The sequence below is a fragment of the Xiphophorus couchianus genome, chromosome 15 (genome assembly GCF_001444195.1).
Source record: "Xiphophorus couchianus chromosome 15, X_couchianus-1.0, whole genome shotgun sequence".
Taxonomy (NCBI): domain Eukaryota; kingdom Metazoa; phylum Chordata; class Actinopteri; order Cyprinodontiformes; family Poeciliidae; genus Xiphophorus; species Xiphophorus couchianus.
The window spans coordinates 12,687,142-12,700,688 of NC_040242.1; the positions used below are offsets into that span (position 1 = coordinate 12,687,142).

Sequence of the window (13,547 nt, forward strand, 5' to 3'; positions counted from 1 at the left end):
TACAATGGAAGATATTAAAAGCAGGAGTTATTGAGTTATTTTTTAACAATTATCTTGGTAGAAGGTCACAGTGCAAAGGTTCTTAATTGACATGCTAAAGTTTATTTGTTTAGTACATGGTACATGGATGAGTACAAATAGTCTTTTGCAAAGCAAAGTCAGGGACATATTGATTACCGCAAAAACAAGACACGGCCACAAAAGCAAGATCAGACCCATGTTGCCTCTGACAAATACATGAGAGATTAAAGAAATCTCTGCCAATGGGTTCCTTATTTGGTGTGATATGTGTGTGTTTTTTTTGACATCCCTTTTTACATCTCTTCTGAAAATGGTAACCACTAAAAAGATAACTATTGTGTGGATCATGTGCTTGAGAGACAACGTCCTGAGATTTAAAAAAGAAAAGAAAAGGACTTCAAAAACAGATTGGTACAGGTGATGTGAAAGCTACTGAAACAGACGCTTTGCTCTTGCAGGAAACGTTCAAAAACAAGCAGAGCTTAAAAACAAGGACTCAAAGCTGAAGTTACTGAAACTGCCAAACTTGGGGTAAATTCTACTTTGTGAAATGCCGCTTTAGGCAGCAAAAATAAAGCGCATGCAAGAACTAAAAGGTTACACAGTCTCATTGTTAAATCAGTACTATTTTGGGAAGATGGAAACTTGGCAGAAATGCTGTGCCATTTAAGGAGTGCAGACATCTTTCACAAGAATACTAGGACTTCCGATCTTATTTCTCAAGAATCTGTACATTGAAACATAAATGACATACTTGCAACACTAAGACAACAGTGTACAACCTACTACTTTGCAAGGCAAAGACAGAGTTTGTGTTTAACACATAGAGAAAAAAGCAACAAAGAGCTAGCTGGCAAAAATATGTGGGATTGCTGTCCAAATAATTTTAAAAGTCGACAAGCATAATCAGCCAAGCATTTGACAAATAACCTGAATACACTCTTGAAACAAAATTCTAAGTGTTTTTTCCAGCTTTTTGAACAGAAGACTTGCATTAAATAGATGTTCTGATGAAGAAAGACAGTGAAGACAGAAATCCAGTAAGCAATCTAGAAAATAGGAACAACACTGATTTACTGCTGACATTTTGCTCTCCCTAGTCCAGCGTTGACTAGGGAGATAGGTCAGTGCCCATAGCTGAAACATAAATAAATGCAAATAAATAAATAAAGGAATATTTTTATCTTCATGCAGTAGTAGAAAAAAAACATTTTTTTTTCTACTACTACTATTAGGTTTTTTGTTTTTGACTGCTATACGAAGATCAACATCATTCTAGATCAGGGTTCCCCAACCCTGGTCCTCAAGGCACACTGTCCTACATGTTTTAGAGGTTTCCCTGCTTTAATGTGCCTGATTCAACTGATTGCAGTTCAACAAACGCCTGTTAATCAGTCATCAATTGAAATCAGCTGGACTGAAGCAAGGAAATACCTAAAACATGCAGGGCAATGTGCTTTGAGTACCAGGGTTGGGAAACACTGATCTAGATAGATTGTGAGCTTCTAGTTTATTGTCAATTCTATAATGCATTATCAACCAAGTTATCAATAGTCAAAACTCTACTGATTAAAACAAAACTCGAGTACAATTTAACGAGACGTATTTCTAACGAGGATATACAGAAAACACGGAGAGCTGTCAGGGTTCAGCACTGGACAGCTCCCATCACATTCAAACAGGCAGAACAGAGCCTGCTGAGCAGAGCACAGCGGAGCTGCAGCGAGGCTGAAATGGGAGTGAACCAATCAGTCTCATGCTTTATATGACCCTTCATGGCAGCTCTGTGGGCACAGTCTAATCACAGGCTTACAACCTCTTCGCTCATTTCTGCACTACTCAGCAAAAGCTGGAGATAAAAAGGAAAAAAAATCTCAACAAATCAGAATATATAGTCTCTGATTAGATAAAATATAAATTTAGCGTTAGACTGAGAAACAAAGCAACACATAAAAAACGCAAGTTTCCCAACAAGCCTTATGTTCAGTCTCTGCTGCTTTGATAACCCCCATATAAAATCTAGTGCAACAACAGACTTCAGTAGTCATTTTATTAATAATTACTTTATTAATAAACGCTGTTTATTAATAAATAGAGTTTACTAGAGTGTGTTTTATTCTCAGTGTAAATACAATGTTTTTTTTAAGGCCGTAGAGGTTTTTCAGTGAACATAAATCAACAAGCAGCATCAGAATAACCAAGTAACACAGCAAACATGTCATGGATGCATTTGTTGAGACATTTAACTCCCCAACCTTTGAACTGCTCGTGGAGAACTGTTCAGTCCATCATTCAAAAATCAGACACAGTATGCCACAACCTAAACTCCACCAACACCATGGCGTACAAGTAGCGAGCATTAATCAGAGAATCAACCAAAAGTCTCATGATAACACTGGAGGATCTGCGGAAGAATGATTTGACAACAGTAACACTAATACACAAGTATGAGGAAACATGGTGGGGGCAGCTGTATTGTGAGGGGATTCTTACTGTGAGCAATGACAGGCGAGCAGAGTGGATGATAAGTGGAAAGGGGCAAACGCACAAAAATCCTAGAGGAAAACCTGATGTAGATCACAAAAGAAATTCGGATGAAGCTTCACGTTGCACTCATACAACCAAACTAAACATGTTGCATACAGCCAGAGGTACGCACTAGTCTGGCATGTCAAACTATTATGATTTTGTTTTGACACTCGGTTCTCACTCGCTTTTAGTTGCGCTTGAGACGTTTCTTCAATGAAAAGGACGTAGACTCGTAGGAAAACTGTTTGGAGAATGCATTCCCGTCAAGCGCCAAGATTCCCCACAAAAGAATCATTCCGAACTGTCACCGTGATGATTCTGCGTCACGCAGTCCTCCGACAGAAGCTGTTTGGGAGCCTCAAAGGAGACGCTAGATGGCAACCAAGCTGGGTGGTAGGTGCTGAGTGTCTGTGTGTGTGAGATTGTGTGTAAGAGAATAGGGAAGAGGTAGGGAGCATAAATTACGTCGGCGTGGGACAGTGGAGGGACTGACGGTCTGCTCATGGCAGCTTGCAGCTGGAGGCGAGCAGCAGAGAAGGAAAGCAACATAACCGAGCGGAATGGAAGAAAACTGAGCAGAGACGGTGTTGGACCACAGCTGGATGCGAGGGGTTCCAAATGAAAGTGTTTACACAGACAGATTAACGTGACCAGGTGGGGGATAGGTCTGCAGTGGAGAGGAAAAAGGGGGCGTGGGGGTGGGGGGAGAGAGAGAAAAAAGATGCGCTGCGTCTCCCGTGACGCTGGCGCGCAGTTTGGGAACGGAGTCCGCGGCGGCGACGCGCTGACACCCCGCTTTTAGATGGAGCCAACATTTGGGGTGCAGCAAAACAGGTGTCAGGGAAGTGTCGTCACGAACCCCGGAAGCCGGAGGAGGAGGTGGGAACATCAGAGAGAAAGATGGCAGCGAAATCCGATGGTCGCGGGGTCGTCACCGGTTTCGCCCAGCTGCACAACCTGGACGAAGTGGTGGGGACGGGAGAGGACGACGCGCGGGACGGCAGCTCCTTCCACATCTGCCACTGCTGCAACACCTCGTCGTGCTACTGGGGCTGCCGGAGCGCCTGCCTGCATTACCTCAAGAGGAAGGGGAGAGGGAAGGGAAGGGATGCGGGGCGACCACCGCAGGAGGAGCGCCTCTGGCTGGACTGCCTGTGGATCGTCCTGGCGCTGCTGGTGTTCTTCTGGGACGTGGGCACCGATCTGTGTCTGGCCGCCGACTACTACCACAAACGGAACTTCTTGTGGTCCAGCCTGACTCTGTTCTTCGTGCTGGTGCCCTCGGTCCTGGTCCAGATCCTGAGCTTCAGGTGGTTTGTGCAGGATTACACCGGCGGCGGACTGGGCTCCGTGGAGGGACTCAGCAGTCGGAGGGCTACGGCTAGTTTCCAGAGGGACAGGTGCTGTCGCCTGTCTGTCTGGGTCTGGCAGACCGTCATTCACATCTTTCAGATGGGACAAGTGTGGAGGTAGGGCAAACTTTTAGCTTAAACTTAAAAAAAAAAAAAAAAATTCTCATTAACTCCTTCAAAGATACGTCTATCCTCCACCTCCGTCTCCCCCGCTGTCACCTGGTATAACCCGGGTCCTGTGTACATGACTTGGGTGAAAATCAGCACCGTAGTGAACCCATTACGCTCGCCTCCCAGTCTCCACTGTTGTGCACATGTCTGCATTTCGTTTCATGTATGCGTCGCCTCGCATTTTAACGCTCTCGGCTACAAATTCACCGTCCTCTCGGGCTCTCAGGCCGACGTGCCCACACATCTGGATAGAAATTGCACCGAGATTGCTGAATGCGCCATTGCGCTGTGTGAGGAAGGGGAGAAGGCGGCTATTTGTTCAAAAAGAGGGCCAGCTGAAAGCTTGCAATGCATGTGTGCGTTTGCGTGTGTGTGTTGGCGTGTACTGTGTGTGTAAGAGAGGGAGCGAAACGCGCTGTTCACATCACAGTGTACAGTCGCCTCGGTTCACCCCCTCGCCCCCCTCTCTCCCTCCGCATACACCAACCAGAGGCCAGACGAGCATCTGGTTTCACGGCTCGCAAAACTACATCTCTCCCTACAGACATGATGTCATCGACTCCTCTGCGGCGCTCCATAGACCTGACACCCCCTCCAACACCCCAACGCTCCCTCCACCAAACTGATTTTTAAAGGTTTTTCATAAACGAAATGATGCGTCGGAGAACCTCGGAGGCGCTTTTTCCTCTGCGCGTAAAATCTGACATGCAGCGGCCACAGTAGTAAAATATGATGGCGAGGCTTCACGCTGTTTTTTTTTCTCCTTTTTTTTTTTCTTCCTCCATGCTGATCAGAGAGGAGCGAGTTGTTTTTGGTGCAGACAGACGCAGTGGCTGGCATTTAATATGGGGGGTTGGGGGGTGGGAGGAGCCGGAGGAGGCTGGGGGGGAGTGAAGCATGACGGTTGTCCCGAGGGAGGGAGGGGGGGGGGCAACGTGAAACACGTTAAAACAGCAGCACGATATGAGAGCCAGAAGCAGGGGTCAGAAGATTTAATCCTGCTCTTTCGTGTTTTTTAAAAAATTATTATTATTATTTTTTATATTTAAATAATTCGATATTGGAAAGTGTGCTGTTCTGCCAGAAAAGCAGGATTGATCCCCACTTGTGTTGTTGACAGCAGCCCCCATGCTCCTCTTCAGATAAATAGATTTTTGCAAACCATGATTGTGTTTTATTCTGATGCATGAGAACATTTGCGCCACTGGCCAAATGATTCACACAGAGTCCAGGAGTGAAACTCACACTCAATGATCTTCCTATAAAGGGGTAAAATGCCACAGGCAGCAAAATGCATATTTTCTCATCCACTGGTTCTACACTTGTGTTTCTGAGTTTTAGGGTAATAGAAACCAAATAATGAAAAAAATTAAATGCGCTAATTCCTTTACTTGCTCAGAAATGCTATTTACTCTTTCGCACTAGAGGTAACTGGTAACCTCCAGAATTTAAAGCAAAAGGAACTTGTTAGCAATTGGTAAGTGCATTTCAACAAAAATGGTTTTGGAACTGACACAAAATGGAAGTACAGCAGTACGCAACAAAGTGTTAGTATTGATGCATATTAAGAAGACAAAGTCCAAAGGAATATACAAAGCAGGAAAAACTTTTAATTCTAGACAACAGCAAAATCTAACTCCTTGGAAGCAAAATAAGGGATAACCCAAGGCGTTTGCACAGTGCTGTACTGGGAGTGGAGTTGAAGAAAACACAATGTGAAATTCAGTTTTGTTGAAGAAGAACAAGTTTGAGCAGTGAAATGTTTTTCAGGATCTTAGGGAAACATAATGTGTTGGTGTGAATGCGGTGAAATCTTATGAGGCTGTAATCAGGGATCCTTGTCAATCCTCTTTCTCCCCCTGGACACAAGCCATCTGACCACTAGTTTGGAGTTAAGTGTCAAAAGCTGCTCCTGTCAGCTTAACTAGTGTTCACAACCTCTGAGACCCTCTAGGATATCAGCTGATATGGGGATTATTCGACAGAGAGAGAAGGCAGGCCACCCTGCCAATGCTGTATCATATTACAATGCATTATGGGATTTCATAAAAGCTTTTATTTAGCTTTGTGTTGCATACACTTGAAACTTAAACTTGAATATTTCAAATTAGGTGTTCATGTTCCTGAGTTTAAAAGACTGATTATAAAAACAAGCGCTTAATAGACCTGCTGCTACAGCCTCAATTTGTGAAATATTTTCCCTTCATCAATGTCATAAAGCAGGCTAAAGTGCTGACAAAAGTCAAAAAAGCTTCCCCCCATCATGTCTCATTAGTCAGTTCTACTTTTTAGTTCGTTCAATTAGCTACTTTTCTTCCTCCCCCCTGTGCACCTGAGGACCAGGCTGATGGCAGAATTCACTGCGCTTGTCTTGCAATTATCTCCTTGTTAATTGTTGACAGAATCCCATCTGTAATCCTGCTATGTCACCAGTTACTACAGCTCTTTCATGTCCCTCCTCGCTGTGAACTGGCGGCTCTGCTGAAGGTGTTAGGGATTCTGCTCAGGCACACACTGGATCAGACATACACAGAGGTCTCCTGGTGGTACGATGGACAGCTTAATCAGTGTAAGCCCAAATTAGCTTCTCGCTGAGAGAGGGAATGCATCCATCTCCTCACTCCTCTTCAAAAAAATTGGAATTTCTGTATTATAGGGAATTCCCTGCCAAACACAGCTATGCGCATTGTTTTTGGATCTCTAGTTTAAGAAATAAAAGGTCAGAGTATTTCAGCAACTGCTGAGGTTTTCAGAAACGTAATGTTAAACTGACTTTGTCTTATTGAGGCTTACTGGAAACAGTGAATGTTGTTTCTAAATGATTCTGAAGGACTCTTCCCCTCATTACTGACTTTTGAAAAACAATTTCTAAAAATTGTCTCAGCGTATTTAATTTTGTTTTCATGCGACACACCCACACAAAATGGTGCAAATTTGCAATATGTGTAACTCTCTAACCAAGAATGCAAGGAAGAATTGGCAAAAAGGTTCTTGCTGTATACATATGGATACCACAATTCAGATTTTTATTGGTAAAACATTCCCTTTTCACACTTCACAACATCATTCTACTTTGTATTGGTTTATCGCATAAAATCCAATTCAAATGTTTACTTAGTGGTCGTATTGTAATAATATATTAAGAAGTTCAAGGGGTAGGAATACATTAATAGGTAATGTAAGTTTTATTCACAACTATCATTTTTTATACACTAAAGTGTGCACTGGGATCTGCTGGCCCCTAAGCAAGTCTAACACTTGTCTAAAAATGATGCCATGACTCATCTCTTTTCAATTTGTCTGTTAACTGCTGCTGAAATGAGTGTGTAGGATTTGATTTACTGTGTTCATCAGAAATAATCAGGTTACTTGGTTTCAAAATGGGCTATTTTGAAAGATGTGAGTTCATTTTATTATGTTGTGCTGTGCCTTAACAACTAGAGTAAAAGTCTGCATTATTGCTTCGGTGAAAGCATATAAATGTTTTTTTTTTTCCTTTTTATGGCAAAAAATACATAAATAAAAAAATTCAAGCAAAATTACATCTGTATCTGAGAACGAAAGCACATATAAACAGCTCTTCCACATTTATTAGGATCCTTAGGTACACCGTGTATAATTTTATTACGTGAGCATAATCTCACTCTGAAAAATTTAGAAAATAAAGAAAGGTTTCACCAGAACTCTGGATAATCTTGACAGATTGGGAAAAAGGTCAACAATCCTTCTTTCTACATGTTTCAACCTTGTGCACTTAGTTTTTTCCTCACTAAATTATATCCCAATTAAACACTGGAGATTATGTGGCTACAATAGGATTGTTTTAAAATATTATTATTTCATTTTTTATTTTTTTTTAATATCCTTAATTACGTTGACAGTAGGTGTACATCCACCCAATCATCTATGCATGCAAGCCCTCATATTTGATTTTCAGAAAGGATTCCCCTTCAGTAGTGCAGACTATCGAGACGCTGCAAATATGGTTAGTTGGATTACCATTTAATCCCATATAAGAGCAGCTCACCACAGATAAACTTGAGAAGAATCGCCTCACGGTTGACATCTGCTTCAGTTTTCTTGTCGTGCAAATATTAATTCAAGAGTGCAAAGGAATCAACAGAAGCCTCTTTTCGCCGGCCGGCTGGCTCGCGTTTGCCAAGAAAGCTTTACTGAAGCAGTTCCGCAAGATTAGTGAGATGATACAATGGCAGCGATCTGACTTTTCAAAGGAAATGGCTGTGAGAGTGAAAGTGGGGAAAGAAATGGGTGAAGTGGCAATAATCCACATGTAGTGAGAACTAAAAACAGAAAATGATATGAACATTGCGCGCTCATCACTTGGGTATTTTTGGAAGACGGGAGATGACTCATAGATGTCTTGATTTCCTTATCCTGGTGGTCAACAGAACAAATTACCTGTGTAATCTCTTTAAAATAGATGTTTTGCATTTGCAAAACATCTATTTGTTTTGCAAATGCTCTGCAAAGCCTTACACAAAAAGAGAATTCTGTGCACTGATGTTTGCAAATTTTGCAGTTTGCCATTTGGTAGAATATAATCCAAGAATGTGTTGTATAATCCCACAGCAAAGAGGCTTTTTATTCCTCAAGCAAGAAAATAGATGAGCAGAGAATGCAAGCACAAAAAAAAATAAAAAATAAAATAAAATAAACCTTATCTTTATGAAGTTTTTCATTCAGCTCTGTTGAGTCTTATTTACAGACTGTGTTGTTGCTCCGGAGCCCACCGGCATACGTCTACTCGTTTTCTCATTAGCGATGATAACAGAGAGCAAACCTTTAAAGCGGGCTCCCCAAGAAAACCCCCAATTATGTGACAGAGGAGCACATCGAAATGTAAGAAAAGACAGCTTTCCTAGGAGCGTATCGCAGCTGGGGGTAAAGAGACGGAAAGCCATAAATGGCAGATAAATACAGGCTTCAGTTACTCAAGAAGCAGAGAGAGACAGAGAGAGAGAGAGATCTGAAAGGGGGAATTCAATTACTGTTTTGGTTTTATGTCATCTCGGTTTGGGTTCAGGCTGGCTTCTTCTTCTTGAATTTCCCAGCATTATGGGAAAAGGTTTGGTTCAGCTTTCACTGTTCTGCATGAATTTCAAGCTTTGCATCTCAAAAGTCAACCTATGTGTCTTTTAGTAATGCCTGTGCATCAGGGTAAAATCCTGCATAAATGACTCTTTAATGTGTTCAGCTCATTTCATTCTCATTTCTCGGGCAGCTACACCTTCTGTCACTGCAGAGAGCTCTTACGGTCAGTGCAGGGTGAATGAATAAGAATGAAAAGGCTTGTGATGATGCCTGATTTAGCCTGCCTCATAAGTAAAACAGCTTTACCCTGCTAACTTGAAAGCCACACTACTCCTGCTGCCTTCCTGCCCTGATCAGGAAAACATCCAAAGACACACCTAGGAATTCGAAGGACTTTGCCAGATGGGTTTCCTGACAAAAAAATATGTGTGTATCTCAGTGGTATGTATGAATATTATACCCCAAGTGGTGGGGAGTAAGAGAGCATCTCTTTAGTATTATGTTCTTCTTTGTATACAATTTCAAGGTTAGTATTTTTTACAGATACACAGAGACACACATCTTAGCTGAATTCTATGTTTTGGCATTTTCTGATAGATCAGAGAAATATTATGGACAACGAACTCCCCAACAGTCTTTTTGTATTCTCCTTTTGCAAAAAGTGATCTTCTAATCTTCATTCGGAACATGACAAAATGGATTTTATGTTTAAGTAATGTTAGTTAAAAAGTCAGAACTTTGTCGAAACTATGTTAGTAACCAACTAATTTAGTTCAAATGTTAGTTCAAGAAGCAACATTTTTATGCAAAAACTTATCTTACGTTATTTCTGAATATTGTGAGCATTTAATCCTGCACAAGATGATGAGCCAGAAACGACTATAGGTGTAAATTCTAACTTAAAGTTGGAATTTCTAAGTCACAGAAATCAAGTAGAGCCTTGATCGTGAGGCACACACCTCATGATCAAATTCAGCAGGGGTCAAGAAACCTTTTAAAATATTGTGAGTGTAGCAGAAATTAACAGTTTATTTACACGTGTAACAGTTTGTGTTGACAAAAGCAGCTGCATTTGGCTGAAATGCACAATAGTCTTTGAAACCAAAATTGGAAGTAGTAGTTGGTAGTAGTAGTAGTAGTAGTTGGTGGTTTGGGTTCCAAATTGTAGCAAATCCCACCAGCCTGCCAATGTGCAACTAGAACATGATCAAACTGGGTGCAACGTCATGATCGACTTTCCAATGTAAAGCAGAAGTAATATTTGTCTAATGCTGAAACTGATTCGCATGGAGAAAAAGGGTTCCCAACAAAGACTTAGAGTTTCTGAAAATATATTCCCATTCCTTGAACTTTTCTAATTTTTAATCATAATGTATTGGGACTTTATGTGACAGACCAACAGAGGATAATGTATGACTGTGAAGATCACCCTCGCTGTAACACAAGACGATGGCAGCATAATGCTTTTTCCAGGAGAGACAGGATGTATGAATGCAGCTAATTGCAGCAAAATTATTAGAAACTGTCATTGTAACCAACTAACGATTTATTGACATTAAGGTCTATTGTTTGTTTTCTCTGCCTTGTTTTGTTTGGCAGCTGTAACAAATCATCACTTCAATTTTCAAGCCTTCCAACAGCTCTCAGTTATTTCAATCTGCTCTGAAAACACAAATCCTTTAAATTCTCCCAGAACCCCTAAAGCAGCTTTTGTTGTGGGATGTTTATATCTCTGTTTAACTGTACTTTATATCATTATTTCCTGGGCCCAGAGGACATCTATTGTGAGCTGAAATACACACACACACACACACACACAAACACACACACACACACACACACACACACACCAAGGCTATATTTCATCTGGAGTCCCCTCAGCCTAATATTGCTTTTGTAATATAAATATATTTCTCCTTTTTTTTTCCTGAGGAAAGGTTGGGGCTTACATTCCCAGATGCACTATTTGGGCTGATCATGTTCTCTCTCTGTGTATACTCTCTCTATCCATTAGCGGTGCTCATAAGCTCAAGTCACCGCATCACCATCTGTCTTCCCTGCAAAGTTAACATATGTTTTTATTTTTATCCCTCCCTGTCGCTTACACCTATTAATGTTCTTAGGCTCCTCTAAAGCCTCCATCCATCTTGGGTGGAGGCACCACGCTGTGTGTTCCTCTGTGTCTTCTTTGTTATCTGCTTACTGGCTGTAGTTAGAAGAATGGGCCTCTCTGTGCTGTGAGTTCCAAAACTGTGTCCCTTACTGCTACTTAAAGTCATCATGCTACCTCCCAACCCTCCATCTTTCCCTTTATGTGTGTGTGTGTGTGTGTGTCTCCACGTAAAGCTGCACTTGACCTCCATTTCTGTCAAGGAAAGTGGAGCATCTGGCTCCTGCCCCATTACAACTGAACTTCTCCTGTCTCCCTCATCCTGCTATGCCACACATCCTCTCTACTCCCTGCAGAGCCCCGCTTTCAGAGCTCTCATGCTCCGCACTCATTTCTGCTCGCTAACGCTCTGACAAAACGTCTCGTTTCTGCAGGAAACCTGTTCCGTTTCAGCTCACGTTTTAACCTGTGGCTTCACGGCTCTCCTCTCATTCCGCATCCCATTCATTAACACTCGAAGCTGTTCATTGGCACTCTTTTGTGCTCTGGCAAAAGGAGCAAACACAGTCAAGTGAATCAGTGTAAGTTCAGCAAGAGAAAAACGGAGTGTTTTATGTATAATTGTAACGTCTGACGTGATGCAGATCTCAGTGGGGGAAACGACACCTCCATGATGCATTGTTTAAATATGAGTGATTTATAAGGATATCAGCAGTAAAAAGAAGGTTCTGCATGAAGCAAAACATATATCACATGCAGTACTGCTTATGTTACGTGAGACAAATAGGCATTAAGAGGAATATATGGCAGAGGAAGCTAGCAGCAGGGCTCAAAGGGGTTTTGTTCTCATATTGCCCAGTGGTACAACAAGAGCAAGAAAAGCATATGAATTTTTCTACATAAAACTGCAATCTTAATTTAATGCGGGAAATTATCAATTGTTCCCCATGTTAAACCTTAGCTCATTAGTAGAAACGCAACAAAGCAATTAAAGGGCCTTTCAAAAGTGTTCATAAATCTCGAGCTTACTTTTATTATTTTAAGTAAGAGACCAACACAAATCAGTTTATAATTGTGAATGTACAAAAGGAGGGTAGATGCTTTTCAGTTTAGTTGGACGATTAATATCCAAGCAGTGTGGTGCACATCTGCACAAATGAGTCAATTTATAGAACCACGTTGTGGAGAATGGATCGTCCTGCTTTGGATATTTGGGCACTGATGTAGGCTTTCTTATTTCAGTTTTTAACAAGTTCTTTTCTATTTTTGCTCAGTGATTATTTACCTTTTTTTGTATGCCGTTCATTTTATCATCTATGATGATCAACATTACGGTGCCTGGTGACAAAACACATCTACATAGCATGATGCTGCCACCACCATGTGTGTTCAGTGTGATATGGAGTGTTGTTTATTCCTTATTTTTGCTGTTTTCTTATCGCAGCTTTTTGCAATATTTGTGTTATTCACAAGAAGCCGCCCAGCTTTTAGAAGCTCCTCGGAAGAATACTGAGCTGGCAGCTTTAAGTGGACGGCCATATGAGCTTTCGCTTGGACCGTACTTATTTCTCTTTTGAGTGAGGGATTGTCTTATAATATGATCCCCAACAGGTTTAACCCTGATCAGGCCTAAAATATACAATTGCAAAATATTCCTTCAATAAAAATAACATTCTTTAAATGAACTCGTCCTAAAACGTCTCAATTATGATAAAGTTCAGCCTGCATACATGTACTCTGCTTTAAATATAAAGAGCTTTAGAATTTTTCTCTCTCACACACACATGCTCCCTCAGCTCTCTTTGAAGCTGCCTGTGCCTTTCTCATCTCATAGTTTCCTGAAAGCTGCATCAGCAGCGTTCAGCGCGGACCACCGTTGTTTGACTCTAATCATGGACGATGCTCTGGGCGTCAGTTTGATAAACAGACAATCTCTGCTCATAAATAATTGAAGAGCCGTGTTGGTGCTCTTACTCCCAGCCCAACGTTTGCGGGATTTTCCAGGCATCTCCTCGTATTTGCACGGTGAATGTATCTGTGAAGAGAGATACATTCACTCAGAAACTGGGAAGATGTAGATACATCTACTGCAACCTATTTTGCAGATCATAAAAGCATCGAGCCTTTGTGCAAATATGGGAATGCACAAATCATGTTAAAACATACAAAAAACAATGATCACTATCTCAGCAGTTGTTCCTATACTAAACCAAAACCCACTACCTGCCACCTTAATGGTGGTAGTTCATTTTTCCAAACACTTTTGAATAGATTCATTAGTGGACTGTCAAACCCCTCCTCTAAACATTTTA

The 13,547-nt window shown here is 41.4% G+C and overlaps 1 protein-coding gene across 1 annotated transcript in view; it reads left to right on the forward strand.

Annotated features, from left to right (window-relative positions):
• The first annotated feature begins 1,426 nt into the window (after positions 1 to 1,426).
• xkr6b (XK, Kell blood group complex subunit-related family, member 6b) overlaps positions 1,427 to 13,547 on the forward strand; it is a 62,571-nt gene continuing 50,450 nt past the window's right edge. Inside the window, exon 1 of the mRNA XM_028041026.1 lies at positions 1,427 to 4,019. Within this exon, the coding sequence (XP_027896827.1) occupies positions 3,451 to 4,019 (569 nt within the window). The 5' untranslated portion in view covers positions 1,427 to 3,450. The remainder of the gene's footprint in view (positions 4,020 to 13,547) is intronic.